This window comes from Bicyclus anynana, chromosome 12 (genome assembly GCF_947172395.1).
Source record: "Bicyclus anynana chromosome 12, ilBicAnyn1.1, whole genome shotgun sequence".
NCBI lineage: Eukaryota > Metazoa > Arthropoda > Insecta > Lepidoptera > Nymphalidae > Bicyclus > Bicyclus anynana.
Window position 1 is genome coordinate 13,715,714 of NC_069094.1, and position 19,761 is coordinate 13,735,474.

General features: G+C 38.0%; 1 protein-coding gene across 3 annotated transcripts in view; it reads right to left on the reverse strand.

Annotated features, from left to right (window-relative positions):
* Positions 1 to 19,761, reverse strand: part of LOC112054766 (uncharacterized) — a 96,635-nt gene that overhangs the window by 26,117 nt on the left and 50,757 nt on the right. For all 3 annotated transcript variants that reach the window (XR_002887470.2, XM_024094656.2, XM_024094657.2), the window contains exon 3: positions 11,882 to 12,023. Coding sequence is in view for 2 of the 3 variants with exons in the window: in XM_024094656.2 (XP_023950424.2) it covers positions 11,882 to 12,023 (142 nt within the window). In the remaining variant the exon portion in view is untranslated. The remainder of the gene's footprint in view (positions 1 to 11,881; positions 12,024 to 19,761) is intronic.

The window sequence follows — 19,761 nt, forward strand, 5'->3', positions numbered from 1 at the left end:
ACCAATGTCATGCCTACGCACAACCTTTGTACAAGCGAGTTATATAATGGAGTGACTCTTGAGCCTTTCGAATCTGTTGACATAATATCCGTGCAACATAAAAGAAACGGGAAAACTCCCGAGAAAGGGGCTTAGTGGAGTACTTGAAACGATATCGCGTGTATGAAAAAAAAAAAGCAATAAAAACTTACCCGTTTATGTTGCATAAATAGTGAAGTTACAAGTTAGTATAAACACGTAACAGCCTACTCGTGTCCCAATGGGGGAGGCTTTCCTCTCTAAAGAGATTACGTTGCACGTTGTTATACCTGGTTTTCCGATTAACGTGGGGAATTTCCCGGTTACTCCGGCGCTAATTCGATTGGAATCTCTAAACTCAATTGACACGTCTAAAAATTGTGCTGTCACTTTTACAAATTCCCCAATGAGAGAGGCCAACACTAGTGAATAAGTAAAAATTTTAATAGCTCTCGACTACGGAACAAAATCACGTTTTAAGTTCTGTTTAAATTGCAATGAAACGGCGCTTTGGGTAAAGATTTTATAAACTTAAATAACATCTTTCACATGAGAGACTGTTATACCCTGAGATGAAGATTTTAATAATTTTGAATTCACGATTTTTGTGTCAATTGTTATTGTTTGTTACATAAACCTAAATACGAGTAACTAGAAGGTTCGCAAAGGATTTTAAACTATTTTGGCATTCGACATCATATAGGAATTAAATGGAGCAATATTACAAGCTATATATGAAGTTTCCTTTAAAATTTTCCAACCGTTAACTCTTTTCATGAGTTTTCACTGCTCGGCCATTAAAGCCTTTCGAAAACAACGCGACGTTTTATTAGTGAGGGGTAATGCGCTCGGTTTACGAGTCAAGTCAGACGAGTCGTTGACTTTCAACTGTGTAACTCTATTACTTGGGGAGATTTATTGACTTTAATCCTTTACAAAATAACTGTTTTCATTTCGAGCAGATATGGGAATATACTCGTATCTTTAACTAAAATAAGACAAAAGATTTATTTTATATAACTTAATTGTATATTGAACGTTTTCCACAAAGGACATTAGCATTTTATATTATTGGATTGAATTATTGGATACGTATTTTATATTATTTAATTATACTTTAAGAAATTAAATTACGTGTCCCAACGGTGAAGAAAACCATCGTGAGGAAACCTGCATACCAGTGAATTTTCTTAATTCTCTGCGTGTGTGAAGTCTACCAATCCGCACTGGGCCAGCGTGGAGGACCATTGGCCTAAACCATCTCATTGTGAGAGGAGACTCGAGCTCAGCAGTAAGGCGAATATGGGTTGATAACGATATACACTAGTTATATTATTTATAGGTAACTGGACCGATTTAAAACCGCGCGGCGTCAGCTAGTACTGTATAGGTTAAAATGTAAAATTTTAATCGCGCGAACCCAATTTAGCAATGCTATTTAAAGTCCTAAGAAGTCATTTACAATGTAGACAAATCAATTTGACTATAAGGTAGGTACCCAAGAACGTTTATGAGGCTGCGAGCAATATGGTGAACAAGGACAACTTAAGTGTGCGAACATTAAAGACGTCAGCATTGGCGTTACGTCTTTGCTGGCTGGTCGGGTGGTAACTAGCCACGGCTTAAGTAGTAAAAAGGTTAACTTAAGTAGGTATGCAAACGCGAAAGGCGTCAGCATGATTCAGTATGAACATACTCATACATTTTAACCTCACGAACCCAATACAGGCAGGCTATTAAAGTCCTAATAGTAAACGGTGACAATGTAGAGAAATTAGCATAAGTGAGCAAAAACAAGGGTGGTGGAGTTACGAGCGCGGGGTGGACGTGGGATGCAAGGGCGGCGCGGGGGTGCGGGGGTGCGGGGGTGCAATGCAGGTTGTTACTCCCGCGCGGACCGAGTAGTTGCCCGCCTATTCACGCCGCTACACCCGCCCGCCACTTAACAACAAAGAGATTCTACCCTCTTTGTGAAGGAACAACTCTTCCCGTCTTCCACTATCCACTGTCGCTTCACTTTTGTAAATAGACAATTTAACTAGCTGCGAGTGCACTCAGTGCATTATATTCGACTTGTTATTCGTCTGAGATGTAATAAGGGTTCATTTTTAGCGATGCACTACCTACCGTCACGCTTAGTTCTGTCGCCAACAATTGCCAATCTAAGGGCATTGATGATCACAAGATTTTCAAATAGGTTAGGCTCTATTACGTACCGATATTACAAATAGGTATGCCTCAGTTTAACTGCCCTGTGAAGTATTGTTGTTATAGATGGATTTTCGATTAACATAAGGTACGAGTAGTTACTCGTAGCTCATCAACTACTTGTTATATCAACTTTCGTGTAACAATAATTATTCATTATATTTATAAATATTATCTATTATATTACTATGTATAATAGTATAGCGTTATAATAGCTAGCGTAACATACAAATCTAGATAAAAAGTTTTGATACAGTTAAGACTTTTTCTAACATCTGAATACCAACGGCCTCCGTGGCGTAGTGGTATGCGCGGTGGATTACAAAACGGAGGTCCTGGGTTCAATCCCCGGCTGGGCAGATTGAGATTTTCTTAATTTGTCCAGGTCTGGCTGGTGGGAGGCTTCGGCCGTGGCTAGTTACCACCCTACCGGCAAAGACGTACCGCCAAGCGATTTAGCGTTTCGGTACGATGCCGTACCGAAACCGAAAGAGGTGTGGATTTTCATCCTCCTCCTCAGAATTTAGCCAAGCCAATCTTAGATTGCATCATCACTTACCATCAGGTGAGATTGTAGTCAAGGGCTAACTTGTAAAGAATATATAAAAAAAAAAACCAACACGGTTGCCAACTTGAGTTGGTAGTTATAAATCGGCACATCTGTATGATGTCTAGTAGGCGGTGTTGCCAATCTATTCACGCGTCTACGAACCTGCCACTTATCAACAAAGAGACCTACCCTCTTTGTTAGAGGCAACTCATCTTTCTAGCTACCTCTCAGTGTTGCCTTACTTTTATAAATAGACGGCAATTTACCTAGCCCCCAGCACTTCCCACGTTTTACACATCAAAGTACGAGTATATTATTAGATACGAAGGTATTAAATAAGTTAGAGAACTGAATTTTAATCAGAAAAATATGGCATTTATTTGAATTTCTTTCTGATACTAATTGTAAATCGATTGTAATTTAACATCTGTACATATTAAATAAGTTACAGATGATAATATTATTTTTTCCTAAGGCGTTATGATTCTGGATGGGTTTTCTTAATCTGGTGGGAGGCTTTGGCCGTGGCTAGTTACCACCCTACCGGCAAAGACGTACCACCAAGCGATTTAGCGTTCCGGTACGATGCCGTGTATAAACCGAAAGGGGTGTGGATTTTCATCCTCCTCCTAACAACTTAGCTCGCTTCCATCTAAGATTACATCATCACTTATCATCAGGTGAGATTGTAGTCAAGAGCTAACTTGTAAAGAATTGAAAAAAAAATACGTGTGTGTGTGTAAAATACTGAAACGTCAGTAAGCAGGTCTAGGAGGCGAAACTAGTTGCCAAAAAAACCGTTTCTGTAACAGGTGATAATTTATAAACATATTTCTGCTCTGCTCACTTCTTCAGATTCACTGTTAAATGAGTCTGTCTGTAGCAGTGGCGTGCGCTTCATAGACGCATAAACGCAATGCATACTCTGAGGACTCATTGCGTACCTTGGAGGAGGAAGATTCGATTTTGTGCAATTTGTACCTATAGTGCATTTCGTTATCAACCCATATTCGGCTCACTGCTGAGCTCGAGTCTCCTCCCCAGGTATGCGGGTTTCCTCACGATGTTTTTCCTTCACCGTTTGAGACACGTGATATTTAAAAATGCACACAAATGAAAAGTTGGAGGTGCATGCCCCGGATCGGATTCGAACCCACACCCTCCGGAATCGGAGGCAGAGATCATATCCACTGGGCTATCTCGGCTCTTAAAGTGCATACCCCAGTTAAAAGCCTTGTGCACGCCACTGTTCTGTAGATACACTTTACCACTCCATCATAAGCCAAACCACCGTAAGCGGAATATATAACGGGCGTTCTCCACGTCAGATATACGCCGGCCCTAAGGAAAACAAAGTTGGCTCACTCCGCGAGATCTCATCCGAGGGCCGCATCCGTCGCGCGAATGAGCCTTCCTGCACAATATCCGCGCTCGTTCCTCTTCATCCAATTATCCGGATGCGAATCCAATGGGATCACTCTATGGCGAATCCAATGGGTAGCTCTACTCAAAGCGCGAATCGTTTTAAATGGAATAGTATATAAATTATTTATTACTTTATGACTGACGCATAAAATATGAATAGCCTATAATTATGTTTTATCTATAGCTTAGCGACTTCGTTCGTAACACTCCCGATCACGGGCCGTTGGGCATGTAGCGATGAATGAAAAACCGACGACTGATGCACCTAAATTCCCCGCACGCATGATTTCACACCCGCGCATACTTTCCCCCCGTCGCCCGCATATCGTGGAAGTGTCATCAACGAACTTGCCAGACTATAGCTAAACATTTTTTTGAAGCGAATTCGCTTTCGGGGTCATAGCACATCATCAACTCAGAAATTCCGAATAGTTTGTATTAAAGTCATCATCTTCATCATCATCATTGACAACCCACATTCGGCTTACTGTTGAGCACGAGTCTACTCTTAGAATGAGAGGGGTTAGGCCTTAGTCCACCACACTAGCCCAATGTAGATTGTCAGACTTCACACGCGTAGATATTTAAGAATATTCTCTGATTTAAGGGAACCCCTCACGATGCTTTTCCTTCACCGTTTGAGATACGTGATATTTGATTTCTTAAAATGCACATACTTAACTGAAAACTTGGAGGTGCCTGCACCGGACCGGAATAATAGGTAGTTGGTAATTTTCTTGTATATCTACTCAAAATAAGAGAATAGGCCAGAAGCCCCTGTATTCTGTAAAATTACAGCGATGTGACACCGGTCATTTTCATAGCAACTATGTTGTTAGTGACAATTTATTTTTGGCATCCCATAGCAAATTCTAGTAAAACTTGTTATAGGCGAACATTACATCGACGAGTATAAAATAGCGGAATCACACCCCAGAATGGCTAGAGTCGGTACGGTGCCCTCAATGTGAAATGTGTCGGCATGCGTCAGAAACAGGCATTTAATGACAGACATAGACAAACAAATTAATGACCATTCTAACAGTGGAATTCATAGACGTTGTAGGGGCACCCCCAGAGGATCATTCACTCGCTGCAACGTGCCCCTACAACTTTGTATTCCATGTATTCCACTGTTAGTCAGTTTAGTACATGAACATTATAAACCTACGTGCGAATAAGCCCTCCGTACATCTGTCGTCACGGTTCATCCAATTATCGGAATGCGTACCCTATGGGATTACCTGTGATGGAAACACGGTGTTACTATGGTATGGTAGTTCGTTAATAGTAGTTTTTCTAGCTTTCATGGCTGCCTATACATCTGTTAAATGTAAACATGTAAACATAGTTGACCTATTTGTATACCATGTCCAGATTGAATTGCGCTATTTGGTAAATAAACAAACCCTTTTGTCGATGCCAAACTTTCATAACAGTTTTCAGAACCATCAAACTATTAAAACACGCACAAACACTTTGTTCTTTACAATCCACCTATGGAGAATCATACAAACGTAACATTTTTTTAATTTACACAGGGTATAATCAAAATTTTTAGAAATAAACGAAATTACACTCGAAATTATGCACACAGATTACATTTAAATGTTAATTTGACGTTTCGTCTCTCTAAGGTTGTGCCAAGTAAAATTGTCACCACAGATTAAAAATGAACGATTTACCGATTGTAAATATCGAATGTATTCCGTTCAGTATCGATATCGTAATTGAGTAATTTGAATAAAGTAATTTTTTCATAGCGCTGTTTAGTTAGTTACGTACTTATATGTTAAAAAAAGATAATGCGTTAACAAGTACTGCCTAAATTTTTTAGTACTCTTTTAATTTATAACAAACAGTTACAAGTGAAAAAAATGTTATTTGATAGGTATTAATTAATATGTAACAGAAAAAGGTAGATAGTTAATATCGCGCGTATTTTGACTGTGTGATTAGTGTTGCCAACTTAGAAGTGAGTTTTTAAGTAAAGTGAATTTTTTACAATTGATATAAAATTCGATTAGTAGTAGTTAATTCTCGATATAGTTCATCAACGGCCCATCCCTAGGATGACGTCACAACTAATGTCAGTGATGAATACGGCCATATTTGTTTACAAAATTTTGCAATTCTAAAAAAACGAAGTTTAGAGTAGGTCATCATTATCAACCCATATTCGGCTCACTGCTGAGCTCAAGTCTCCTATAAGAATAAGAAGGGTTAGGCCTATAGCCCACCACGCTGGCCCACCAATGCGGATTGACAGACTTCACACACGCAGAGAATTAAGAAAAAATGACACTGGTATGCAGGTTTCCTCAGGATGTTATTCCTTCACTGTTTGAGACACGTGATATTTAATTTCTTAAAATGAACACAACAGAAAAGTTGGAGGTGCATACCCCGGACCGGATTCGAACCCACACCATCCGATATCGGAGGCAGAGGTCATATCCACTAGGCTATCACGGCTATGTAGAGTAGGTAGCTTCAACAATAGCTGTTAACACTCTCAGTGTTCCCGAAGTGCTTTCAACAATGTCAAACAATAATATTCTTATATACAGAGTTTATTGACGTATTTATATCTATCGTAACGCGGCCGCGCAGACGTTGACAGACTTGATATAAATACGTTAATAAACACTGTATAGAAGAATATTATTTTGTCTGCCACGACACGTGTCTGGCACGCTAAATGTCTGTAGATATAAACGGACCTTCAATCCGCCGTACGGACGCGATTCCCTGTGCAATATCCGCGCTCTACCCGCATTATCGAATTATCCGAACGCGAAACCAATGAGATTAGCTATGACGAAAGTGTGATTGAACTGTCGCGGCGTGAATTAAAAAATAACCATGCGTTGTTTATAAAATAATAAAATATTAACTAACGGACGCCCGCGACTTCGTCAGGCCTTAAACTTCCTTAATCCGAGCCTTTCACAAAACCCGTCTACTAACTATAGGTATACTACATCCCTGCCAAGTTTCATCTTTGTACGTCAAACGATTTCGATATATAGTGATGAGTGACCTTCCGCTTTTATACAGGGTGTCCCGAAATTAATGAATAAAACGTAAATAAAATACACCACCTAATTATCTAACACTAATTTGAATAGTTTGAAAAAATCCCTAGGGTGACCAAGTTTTTATTTTGAATCAGTTTTTTCAATGCTGTAGCTGCTGTACAATATCTGCCTAATTGTCTTAATTTACCAATGCAGTCGTTTCTATTCACACACTATCAAGTTTAGTTACCTACCGTCAAGTCTGCATCCACGCTTAGGGATGTGAGTACTGGGCAGTGAAAAAACTAACTGTAACAATAATGTGATGTGTGTAGTGATAATATAATATTAGTAGAACAAAGAGTACAACAAAAGTATTAACTTAAGCATAGTGACGACCCATTGCAAACTTTCGACTCGTCCAGTTTCATCCAATTACGCAAGTGAGATTTAGCGTGCATCCAATCCGCATTGAGCCATCGTGGTGGACTACTGGCCTAACCCCTCTCATTCTGAGAGAAGACTCGAGCTCAGCAGTGAGCCGAATATGGGTTGATAACGAACGAACGAACTATTTAAAATATCAAAAATCGTATAACACTCGCACCATTGGACGAACCTACTCCGCAAAAGTCTCGTCAAATTTATTATTAAACGAATTCTAACTTAAGATCAGCAGAACAGAGAACATATCCAATAGGAGTACATAATACGAGTATAACAGTATTAACTTAAGCATAGTGACGTCCCAGTGCAAACTCCCGACTCGACCTGTTTCATCCAATTACACGAGTGTTAGCCCGATGGGATTTAGCGTGCATGCAAAACGCGCCGCTCCTTTACACTCAGCGGTATACAAATATTGCATAATAGCGTTCATTACTTCATTATGTACCTAAGCTTGTTTGTAAAAAGTAGTCGGTAAGATTTGCTTCGTTAAAGGCAGTTACAGCATCCTACCACTGGTCAAAAACTATGTTTTTAATATAAATAAAATATTTTACTCGTGTTGCAATAAAATGAAAACTATACTATTAAAAATATAAAAAAACGTGACTGCGTAAATAGAAGAAATTCGGAAATATAATATAACACTCGCACGACTGAGCCGAACCTACTCGTAATAACACCTCATAAACCTCAAAAGTCTGGTGTATACGTCTGTCACAATTATTATTAAACGAATTCTAACTTAAACATAATTATAACATAATAAGATCAGCAGAACAGAGAACATATCCAATAGGAGTACATAATACGAGTATAACAGTATTAACTTAAGCATAGTGACGTCCCAGTGCAAACTCCCGACTCGTCCTGTTTCATCCAATTACACGAGTGTTAGCCCGATGGGATTTAGCGTGCATGCAAAACGCGCCGCTCCTTTACACACAGCGGTATACAAATATTGCATAAAAGTTTTCATTACACGCTTGTTTGTAGTAGGTATCATTACCGTCTTTGGATGCAGATCAAGGCAGTTAAAGCATCCTAATATACATTTAAGAGGTTGACTAAGACAATGAACAAATAGTTGACATATTTTTTATAAAATTTTAGTGTATTTGCGACGTATACTTTGGATATTTTAGGTCACTTTACGTGACGTGATGTTATAAGACTTTTGAGACTACATTTACAATCTATTTGTCTAATTTGACAGGACTAATTGATTTTTGAGTTATGGTAGTCAGTTAATAATAATGTTCATTTCAAAAAATTCTATTGCTATAAGTGATTAAAACTCCGCAAAATAATATACCCTGTAACGGTCCTACAACTGCGACGAATATACTACAAATATGTATATGCACCTCATAATATTATGTTGAAATCTGACTAACCGTTTAAGCTGCAGAACTTTCCAAAGAAAGAAAGAAAAAAAAAAAAAAGAAAAAACAAACGGTATTTTTCGAACGCAAGTACGATTACGTAGCATACGCTCGAAAAATGTATAACCTCTTCGGCAATCCCGTAACAAAACAAAAATTAATTAATATTAGCAATTTCTATTAAGACTGCAGCTGAGGTAGAACAATATTGTAATACATGAGTTAACTTTCAAACTAGGTCAACGAGTAATTGCTTTAGTATAATAGTGAGCATCGAGCTTTCTCTAATGAAGACACGTATCCAAGGCACTGACTCATTTAATATCTAGAAAGGCAACTTCCTCCTCCACCGCTTCCCCTTCGTTGGGCAACACGATATAGATTATGGTAGTCAATATAGAAAATTATAGGTTTTCTCTTATGCGCTCGTAGAAATTAATGGTGAATTATAAGTTTAACGTAGTAGCTCCTCGTAACTACTTTTTAGTAATGTGTACATTTGTGATGAAACTTGTCTGATAAAGTACTAAAGCCATGCTTATATTTTCCGCTAAGCAACAATGCTGTGTTTCAATCAGGACGGGAAATATAGATGCATGAGGCTTAAAACCCATGCCTCAGGGTCTCAGGCCTCAATATCGTAGAGATCTAAAGCACGATCGAGTACCTAGCGTGTCCTGCGAACTATATTTACATCGACAAGTAGGTTTTGTTTACAAGCACTTTTAAAACATCAAGTCTGTTTTTAGTGAGGTCTACCACCGGTTCGGTTGATCCTACTTATCGTCAAGAAACTCAGCAGCTAGCTTTTATTATACATTACAAATAATGCTTCTTCTACCACTTTCAATTATCATTGTAAATTGTGCTCACTCATCTACGCCTCTTTTTCTTATTCAGTATTCATAGACATCAAAATATCCATACTTAACAAATTACTGATATTTTTGCTAAAGTTCCATGTATTAGAGTTAACCAAATTAAACCTAATCTAAATATGAAAATCAGACAAGCCGTTTTTTGAGTTTTAGCGAATCTAATTAACAGTAATTTTACATCTGTGAATTTTCCCTTTTACCTTTCCTGCTAAACGAAAAGCCAGTAGTAGACACGACAATAATGCAAAAGCCAGTATATAAATAAAACTGTTTTTATTTGTATTCGCTACATGTTACTAGTACATACAATGAGTGTAAGCTGTGCAGACACGCTCAACTGAAAATGCTTTCATAACGAAGTCACTCGAGCCACATAAAGGCTTTTAATTCAAACGTTAATGGTTCGCCGAGGGACGGGGAGAGGCCGCGTAAGCGATTATGTGAAAACTGTTCACTAGAAATCCTATTGCAATGATATGAATATGAATGTTATTCGCTGAATTTAAAAACGCTTCTTTAAAACACAATTCCTCTTTAGTAATACTATACTACAGTACATTAAAGGAAATCTATCCCGGACCTTCATTCTGATCCCTGGAATTTTGGATTCACGAATGGCAATCCCGTACAAGAGATGTACCGTACATTTCTCAGTTGAGATGCGCCATTGATTTCCCTTCACCAGGACGTAGATTCCAACCAAGGTTTCTGCGGCATCAGATCTGATCTTAGCTCAGACCACACACCCCTTCGGTCTCAACGCCGCCGCTTTTAAGCCAAGGTCCGAGTCTCACGGAAAATGCTCCACGTTAAAGCCTTCGAGTTCGACTCTGGTAGAGTTTTTGCGCTCTAACACCTCAGTAAGTTCTGCGGTCTCATAAATGAATCTTCAACAAATAAATCAATTCGGGCAGATCAGATTATTCTATGATATAACTAAATACCTTTTCATTTATTTATATTTCATAAATAAATATACAACCATGTACTTTTCTTTCCTATGATCATTTGTATAGACATGAAAAAACGTACTTATGCCATCTTTCATGTTTATTAGTCGAGTATTTAGGGCATAAAATCAACAACAACAAACGGATTACAGATCTACTCAGATATGCAATCATATTCATTAGAATGTCATATTACTGATGTTACAAAAAAAAAGACCATAATTGTATATTAAAGAAAGGGGTTGCGCAAGGCAGTTTCATTTGTCACACAATATAAGAAGGGTATAATAGTAGACAGAAACAATTCATGTAACCCAAATACTGGAGTCATCAATAAAAGAAAGTTCTGGAACAGCGACGGTGACCTTTTTCTATAAATGTTAGTAGGTAAACTAATGGAATATGTTTCGACAGTTGATTGATAAATAGTCGCGAATTCAGTACATCCCGACGTTTTTGGGTCAACAGACTTACCTTTCGCTCTACTGCTCATGGAATGGATTACAGTGACAGACAATTTATTCGCTTATACGTATCTGGATATGACATGGTTACTTTGTCTTTTCAGGAAATAAGTTTCCGGTGTTGTTTATTAAGATTATGAGGCACTTACATGTTTTTCTACGTCAAATGAATAATATATTTCTTACAAAGTTAATGTTTATCATTACCAATATTTATACCATACTTTATAAGCCAGATATTATTTAAATTTAATAATTAACTGTATTTTCGAAAGGTTCAAAAAAAGTGTCTGACGACTGGGGACACTATTTCTCAATACAATTTAATTGTATCTGTAGGAAGTTTGGCCCGTAGGATTGGTGGTCAGTCTGCTTACAAAGAGACTTAAGTCTCTGTAAGAAGCGTCAGAATGTAAGTAAAGTTAGCTTTATCCCATCCATTTCGTTACTCAGAAAATAAGTAATGTCTGGAGGCCCTGTGATCTTACTCTATAAGGCCGCAACACTAATTAGTGGATACAAGTGTCAATGTTTACCTTTCTTCTGGTCGCCAGGCTGCGGGGGCGGCGTGACGGGCGACTGGACGCGCGACTGCAGCGACGCCAGCAGTTTCCGCTTGTGGTTGCACAATTTTGTCAGCTCGGCACCGGCGGCCACTTGGTACGGCTTGCTTATAACCTGTGGACAGGAAAGTCTGATTGAATTCTTTTTTGTTAATTAAACCTATTTTTTTTATTCATGTATACTGTTTTTTTAATAATAATAAAAAACCTATTATAAAATAAGATTCCGCCCTCCCATTGCGAGGTATTTTGAGTGCCCAAGTAACCAGATAGTGGAACATCCTCACAATACGCGCCGTCTCAAGAATCACTGCCCACTGTATCAGACTCTGTGCCATCCAATCCAATGTGCAGCACAGTACAGTGCACATAACTCTCTTCTTTAACCGACTTTCAAAAAGGAGGAGGTTTTACGTTCGGCTGTATGTATGTTTTTATTATCTACGTGTATACTAATAGCATAAAGCTGAAGCTGAAGTTTTTGTTTTTTGTTTGAACGCGCTAATATCAGGAACTACTGGTCCGATTTGAAAAATTGTTTCAGTGTTAGATAGCGCATTTATCGAGGAAGACTATGGCCTAATAGGCTAATATATATTATCCCCGTATTCCTACGGAAACGGGAACCACGCGGGTGAAACCGCGCTGCGTCAGCTAGTGGGGCAAGTTATTCGATGTAAAGCTAGCCTATATCCTACTATGAAATGTATCTATCTCTGTTCCAAACAGAAAGGATTTTTAGTCATACATAGGTATATAGTGGCGCATTCAATTTTTATTTAGCAGAATTCAAAAGGCTAACACGAACGAGCCCAAATTCCGTGCACCTGACACAACCATTCGTCACACAGATCGGCCAGAGTCCAATATCTGCAGTCAACAGGCGCATCTGTTTGAAGTGTGATCGTGCCGGCCATACATTACGGATGGGCGGTTTCTGTGCATCGTCGCACACACAAATTGCGACGTCCTTTCTGACAGAGCCATTTCATACTGTTGTTAGGCCGTTGTTAGCGCTCGTTGCCTGACTTTTAGCATAGCCCGCTGCTATGTACTGGTACGCGCCGTTTGAAAACTTGAATGCGTATTAATGCCGTCCACCGTTTAACCATTTTTCATCATAATTATCAACCCATATTCGGCTCACTATTGAAGTCTACTCTCAGAATGAGAGGGGTTAGGCCCGTAGAGAATTAAGTATGCAGGTTTCCTCAAGATGTTTTTCCTTCAACGTTTGAGACAAGTGGATATTTAATTTCTTAGTTCAGTACTCAAGCCACGTAGTTCGAAGAGCCGTTGAACGTTGGAATCCCAAGGAATGGCGACCCCACAACGGAAAGCGCAGTGTTGGTCGACCCCCTAGGACTAGGTGGACCGAGGATATCAAGCGGGTTGCAGGGAGCCGCTGGATGCTGGCGACTCGAGACCGTTGTGCTTGGAGGTCCATGCAAAAAGCCTATGTCCAGCAGTGGACGTCTATCGGCTGATAATGATGATGATGACGTATACTTCTAGATGAGATCAAAGTACCCTAAGGTCTAGATTACTTTCCACAACAGATACTTGGCATTTATTCAGAATTCGCACCACACAGTTCACCACCTTACGTACATTATCGCAGTAAAGTGCATCATATGCATGGCTGCACGAGTAAACAGCCTCCTTGTAAGGCTCGCGCAGCAGATTGGGACGAGATGCGAAGCAGCGGATTGCGAAAATTTTAGTATGGATCATTACACACCAAGGCAGACTGCGCGACTCTACGTTGATGTATGATTCATACAAAAATTATAAAAATAATTAAACATAGATATTAGTTTGATCATCAGCCTGTAGGTATCCGTCCACTGTTGAGCATATGCCTATCTGAAATCGCGCCACCACATACGATCCTCCTCCTTCCTCATCCAGCATTGGAGCCCTCGTAAATTAAATTTTAAGTTTTCGACAAATTTTTATCACCATTATTATCTAATAATATTAATACCATACGTTTCGAAAGTGCTTGTAAACTAAGCCTAAATGAAATAAATGAATATTGACTACCTATTACGAACTACCCTCCTCCCAACTTGTATCAATAACGAGATTATTAAAAGTTGTTACTAACCAGCTGTTTTTTTTTTTACTGTTACTTAATTAATAGTTATACAACTTAACAACCACAATGTCCTACAAATTGCGTGGTACATTATCTCGGTCCAACGCTCAGAAAATTTTATTTCCTGGTAACTCAGTTAGCTACCAGAATCAAGAATTTTCGTAAATATAAAAGTTGATCGTCTTATCGAAAAATTTACTTGATAGTAATCAGTTGTAAAAAATGTTCTACGGATCCCTGACTACTATACATTAATACGTCTATCATCATATCAGCCGATGGACGTCCATTGCAGGACATAGGCCTTTTATAGGGACTTCCAAACATCACGTTACTGAGACCATTCAGCGAACTGCCACCTGCATTCAGCGAATCCCTGCGACTCGTTTGATGCCGTCAGTCCACCTGGTAAGGGGTCCACCAACACTGCGCTTTCTAGTGCGGGGTCGCCATTGCAGCACTTTGGGACCCCAACGTCCATCGGCTCTTCGAACTATGTGCCCCGCCCATTGCCACTTCAGCTTCGCAACTCGTTGAGCAATGCCAGTGACTTTGGTTCTCCTGCTCTGGATTTTTAATGTATAATCACTGCAAGTAACTACTACATGCAGCGTCAATACCGGGTTGTAAATACACAAGGCACAAAAAAGCGCGTTACAGAAGGTGTGATCTCGTTGGGCGCACACTACGGATGAGCGCCCACTGTGCAGTGTGCACTGTGCATGGGCGCACACACAAATTGCTGACGCAGCTGTTGCACAGTTTATTAAAGCAAAACTCACGCCGACCACTGTTTGCACAATGCTAACTATGCGAATTTACACTTATATCAATCCATACTAGTAATATATATAATATTAAGAGCCGTGATAGCCCAGTGAATACGATCTCTGCTTTCGATCCCAAAGGGCGTTAGAACGAATTCGGTCCGGGACATGAACCTCTAAATTTTCAGCACGCATTTTAAGAAATTAAATATCACGTGTCTCAAACGTTGAAGGAAAAACATCTTTTGATTCTTAATTTTTAATAAAGTTTGGTAACAAAGTCACAATTATTAAAAATACAAACACATAGTTTATTATGAGCAAAATTGCATTACATGCAAGGAATACATCTACAAAGCCCTTCTTTTAGTTTATCACCCAAAATGTAAAACACGGCAAAATCAAATATTAAATTAACATAATTAACATTACTTGAACAATAAACGGGTTAAAAGCAAACTAAATCTGGCAACGATCAGCCAACTGCACTTGTTTAGGCGTTTGTTTCAATCGTGTTCACAAAAATTAGTAGCTGTAATAACACGAAGTCGCAGACGCTAGTAGAAATAACGTGTAGGATTTGTAAAAGAATGTGCATTAAATGTGCTCTTACTTTAAAGAAGATGGTCCATTTCAGGTCCACTCTTGTACCCCGTATCATTAAAATTAAAACAATACAAGGATCTTATAAAAATTGATTAAAGTGAGTAAATGTAACAATATAAAAAGAAATAAATAAAATTAAAACCCAAGTTTTTGAGTTAAATCAAGATGGCGCCCATATAGCAACTATGACATGACAATTGACAGCAAACGTCAAATCGATTACTGTATTGAAAATGTCATCAATCCGCCACTATTACCCGGATTAGTGTTGCATTTCTTGGGAGATAATAAATATTAATTCGAAAGAATTAAAGTAAATTCGTAGATTTGTATAATCAAAAATAGTTAAAAAAAATATTTTCTTTTATTTCCACTAGGGTACAATGACTGGACCTGGGCTGCATACACCCTATATTTTTAGTAGTTAGTGGGTGATTTTCTCATGAGAATGCTCATGAGATTGTCACCCAAATTATAAAACACGGCAAAACGAAATATTAAATTAACATAACTTAAACAATAAACGGGTTAAAAGCAAACTAAATCTGGCAACGATCAGCCAACACTGCAATGTGCACTTGTTTAGACACAAGGCTCATTGCTTGCACACGGCGTTTGTTTGCGGGCTCACTTTAAACGCTCTTGTGGTTTACGCCATTCGCTCCTTGAAATTACTTACTTAACCCAACAATGTTATTGTGTGCGGAATACCTACGAGCAAATATGCCCTTTAAATGTGCCTGAACTTGCGTGCCTAGATTTTTTTTGTTTGTTTTTACGAAGAAAGTCTAATTGGCATGTAAATGCTGGTTTTTATTTCCATTCCTTTAATCTAAGCATAGTGTGTTAAAAACGAGACGCACGGACGTGCGTCAGCCAAATTAGAGAGCCACTTTTGTCTACTTAATCTATACTAATATTATAAAGCTGAAGAGTTTGTTTGTTTGTTTATTTGTTTGTTTGATTGAACGCGCTACTGGTCCGATTTGAAAAATTCTTTCAGTGTTAGAAAGCCCATTTATCGAGGAAGGCTATATGCTATATATTATTCCCGTATTTATTTAGAATACCAAATTGCATAACTACAGCTCAAATAGTTGATGAGATATATTACCTAGATGATAGGTTTACGCTAGAGTTCAATCTGCCTGATGAAAAAGCAATGAGATTAAAGTGGGAAGATATGAAGGCATGCAAGGCAATTGTATGCGTCAATCGCAAGTCAATTTTTATTGTAAAAAAAAAGTTGTATTCGGGGACAGCCGCGGTAAAGCTATTGCATAGCTTTTTTTTTATCAACATACAAACAAATAAAAAAGGATAAATATATAAAAAATGTCTTAACGTTGAATTTGATTCTTTGATTCAAACTCTGGTTTAATAAGTTTTGCGCTTTGGTTTCACACCACTTGTCCAGTTGAGTCGATATGATAACGTCGAAATGTGTTAACTTGATGCACAGCTTGGGTGTTAGGTTAATTTTCGTTACGGAATTTCTTGATGCGATCGCCGCGCTCTAAGCCCGCAATAAAAGCTTAAAACTTGAATAGAAAACATAAAAATGTAATGTTACTTATTTTTAATTAATCTAGCATTAAACGTAATATTGCAAGGTATTTCTGAACTTTTCTTCTTTTAAAGAATAATTGACTTTTTTTTAGATATTTGCCATATCTTTTACGAGTAAATAAGACCAATGTTCCCGTTTCCCACCAACTAGTCGGAAAAGTGATGAGTTGGCCCCTTTACCGCCGAGACTTTGACATTAATTTAGCTTCAAAATGTATTAAAAGTATCATAGATTGGTCTACATAAGTAAAGCCTTTGGTTTATTATGCAATAAATCCACGTTATTGTTTAATTTTTCTTTTGTTGCCGACTTTCCTTCCTCTAATCTAACTGTCTTAAATTTCGTCCTCACCTTCGATATTATCCGCGCTTTACCCTTTTTCCTTTTATAGACTTTAATAGAATCAGGGAGAAATAAATATAAAAATAATCTCTGGGCAATGTTTAGAATAGGTATTTGTTTATAATTAGTGGTGATTTATTAGTTACAAGGTATTCTTTCAATATAATATTAACAACCCTCGCTCCACGAATGTGCTAAGATAGCTACACTACGGGAGGAATGGCGACGGATCGCAAGGATTGCCACCACCCCTAATTTTTTTTATCATTTACAAGTACTTGACTACAATCTCACCTGATGATAAGTGATGAAGCAGTCTAAGACTGACGCGGGCTAACTTGTTAGGAGGAGGATACAAAATCCACATCAATTTTCGTTTTCTACACATCGTACAGGAACGCTGAATCTCTTGGCGGAACGTCTTTGTCAGTGGGGTGGTAACTAGCCACCGCCGAAGCCTCCACCAGCCAGACTAGACCAATCAAGAAAATCTCAATCGGCCCTGCCTGGGAACTAACGTCTCACCGCGCCATGGAGGCCGTCAAATGACCACGACCACTCTGTCAAGAGTGAATCGACAAAGAATATCAACAAGTTTAATTTTCATTTGGACACGAATAATGCCCTTAAGGAAACGCGCAATGCACAAAACTTTTAAGGGTTCCTAGGCCGGTGGAAACCTTACAAAATAGCCGGGATCATTGACCGCGACGCGATAATTCAAAGAAAAGGAAATGCTTCTTTTTATTCGCAAGTTCAAAAGTACAAGAATTAAAATACTGCAGCGGCATTTTGTCGCATTATGATATTGCTGGTGCATTCGAAAAGCGTACTTATGACGAGAGTACTAACGTCGGTATATTTGTAGCCTGATTTAAGTGCCGCACCACTTATTCTTTTAAAATCAACTGACAGGAAGCTTGGGCTGAACTTTATTGGACTTCACTTTCTTGTACGTATTTAATGAGCTGTCGTTTTATTTTACGTTTTCAATAAAATATTGGCTGTGCAAAGACTTGGAGATTTTTAATTTACAGCAGAATATGTATTGTTGAAAATATTTACTTTCAACATTGGCCGCTCTTTGTGCTTGACAAGACAAGAATTTCTTTCTTGTCTTTTCACGATGCACGAATTTAACAATCAATTTATTTTATGACCTCGTTATTGAACCAATAGACATTTCTTTACAATTCATCAATTACCTTAATTCTTACATTTTCTTGATACAAAAGAAAAGTGTATTCAAGATCAACGTTTTCTAAAGTGGGTTCCGTAAAAAAATCCGCGAAATAATTTAATACCACAGATTGGAAACGAATGTGTTTTCGGATAGCATGGTGCGGGTGACAGTTCGTTTCGCTTTTGAAAGTTGGTTGCCTTTCGCGATAATAGTACGTATTATGGACGTCATAAGGCAACTGTCACCGTACCCATCCTACTGTTGGACATAATACTAAATAGGAAAGCAAATGATTGATGTATTAGTAGTCACAATTCCATTTTTCACAATCACATCAAAATTTTAAATAAAAAATTGTGTTTCCATTTAAAACGATTCCAATTAAAGTTTTTGTTCTTATTTAAATTGCCATGTCTTAGATTTGTTTTAAATTGTTATAGGGTTCTTTATAATAAATCTTAAAACTTTGGGAACCCATGTTCTAGATTGCATAAAAACGAACTTTGCTAAGGTTAATAGATCAAACCAACCAAACAAAACATCACTCGTTACATTTAAAAATAACTCATTTATTTACAAAAGGTAAACAGGCTAGTTATTTGCATATAATTATGCAAATTATCAAATGAACTAAATTGGTTCGGGAACCTAATTAATAGTCTAGGAGGCATCGATACAGATAACAATGCATAATTAAACTACGGTGTGTTTCTATTAATTTGCGGGATTCGCAGCGTGTCATGTTCAGATCGAAGGCGTGCCTGGCGTGACGTCCATCAAGTTGATTGTTTCCGTATAATGACAATTTACCCCCTATTTTCACCCCCTTACCAACCCGCTTTCAGTCGCAAACTGTCAATTTTACCTTAATCAACTCGGTCCAATCATTTTCTCTACTTTTAAGCTCTTAATAATCCTTGCAAAATTACGTAAGAATTTTACAATTTAAATTACTGTTTACTCTATAAACAATAGCTTTTAACTTATGGTTTAAGATCTTTATTTTTCTCAAAAGAATTACATTCAATTCGCTTATATGGGAAATACAATTAACTCATTGGTAATTATTCATGTGTGTACAGACTAATTAGACTTAAATTTTAAAGACAAAAAATCTAAATAAATAATTGCTAAAAATGCGGGTAAATAAACATAGATTTGGCTTCTTTTATATCAGATGGTAATTTATTGTAGATCTGTGTCCCTTCGAATATAAAATTTTTGTTAGGTACCATAGCTAGTATGAGGTTTGTGACTTAGTAAAAGGTGATTTGCTCGTGACTT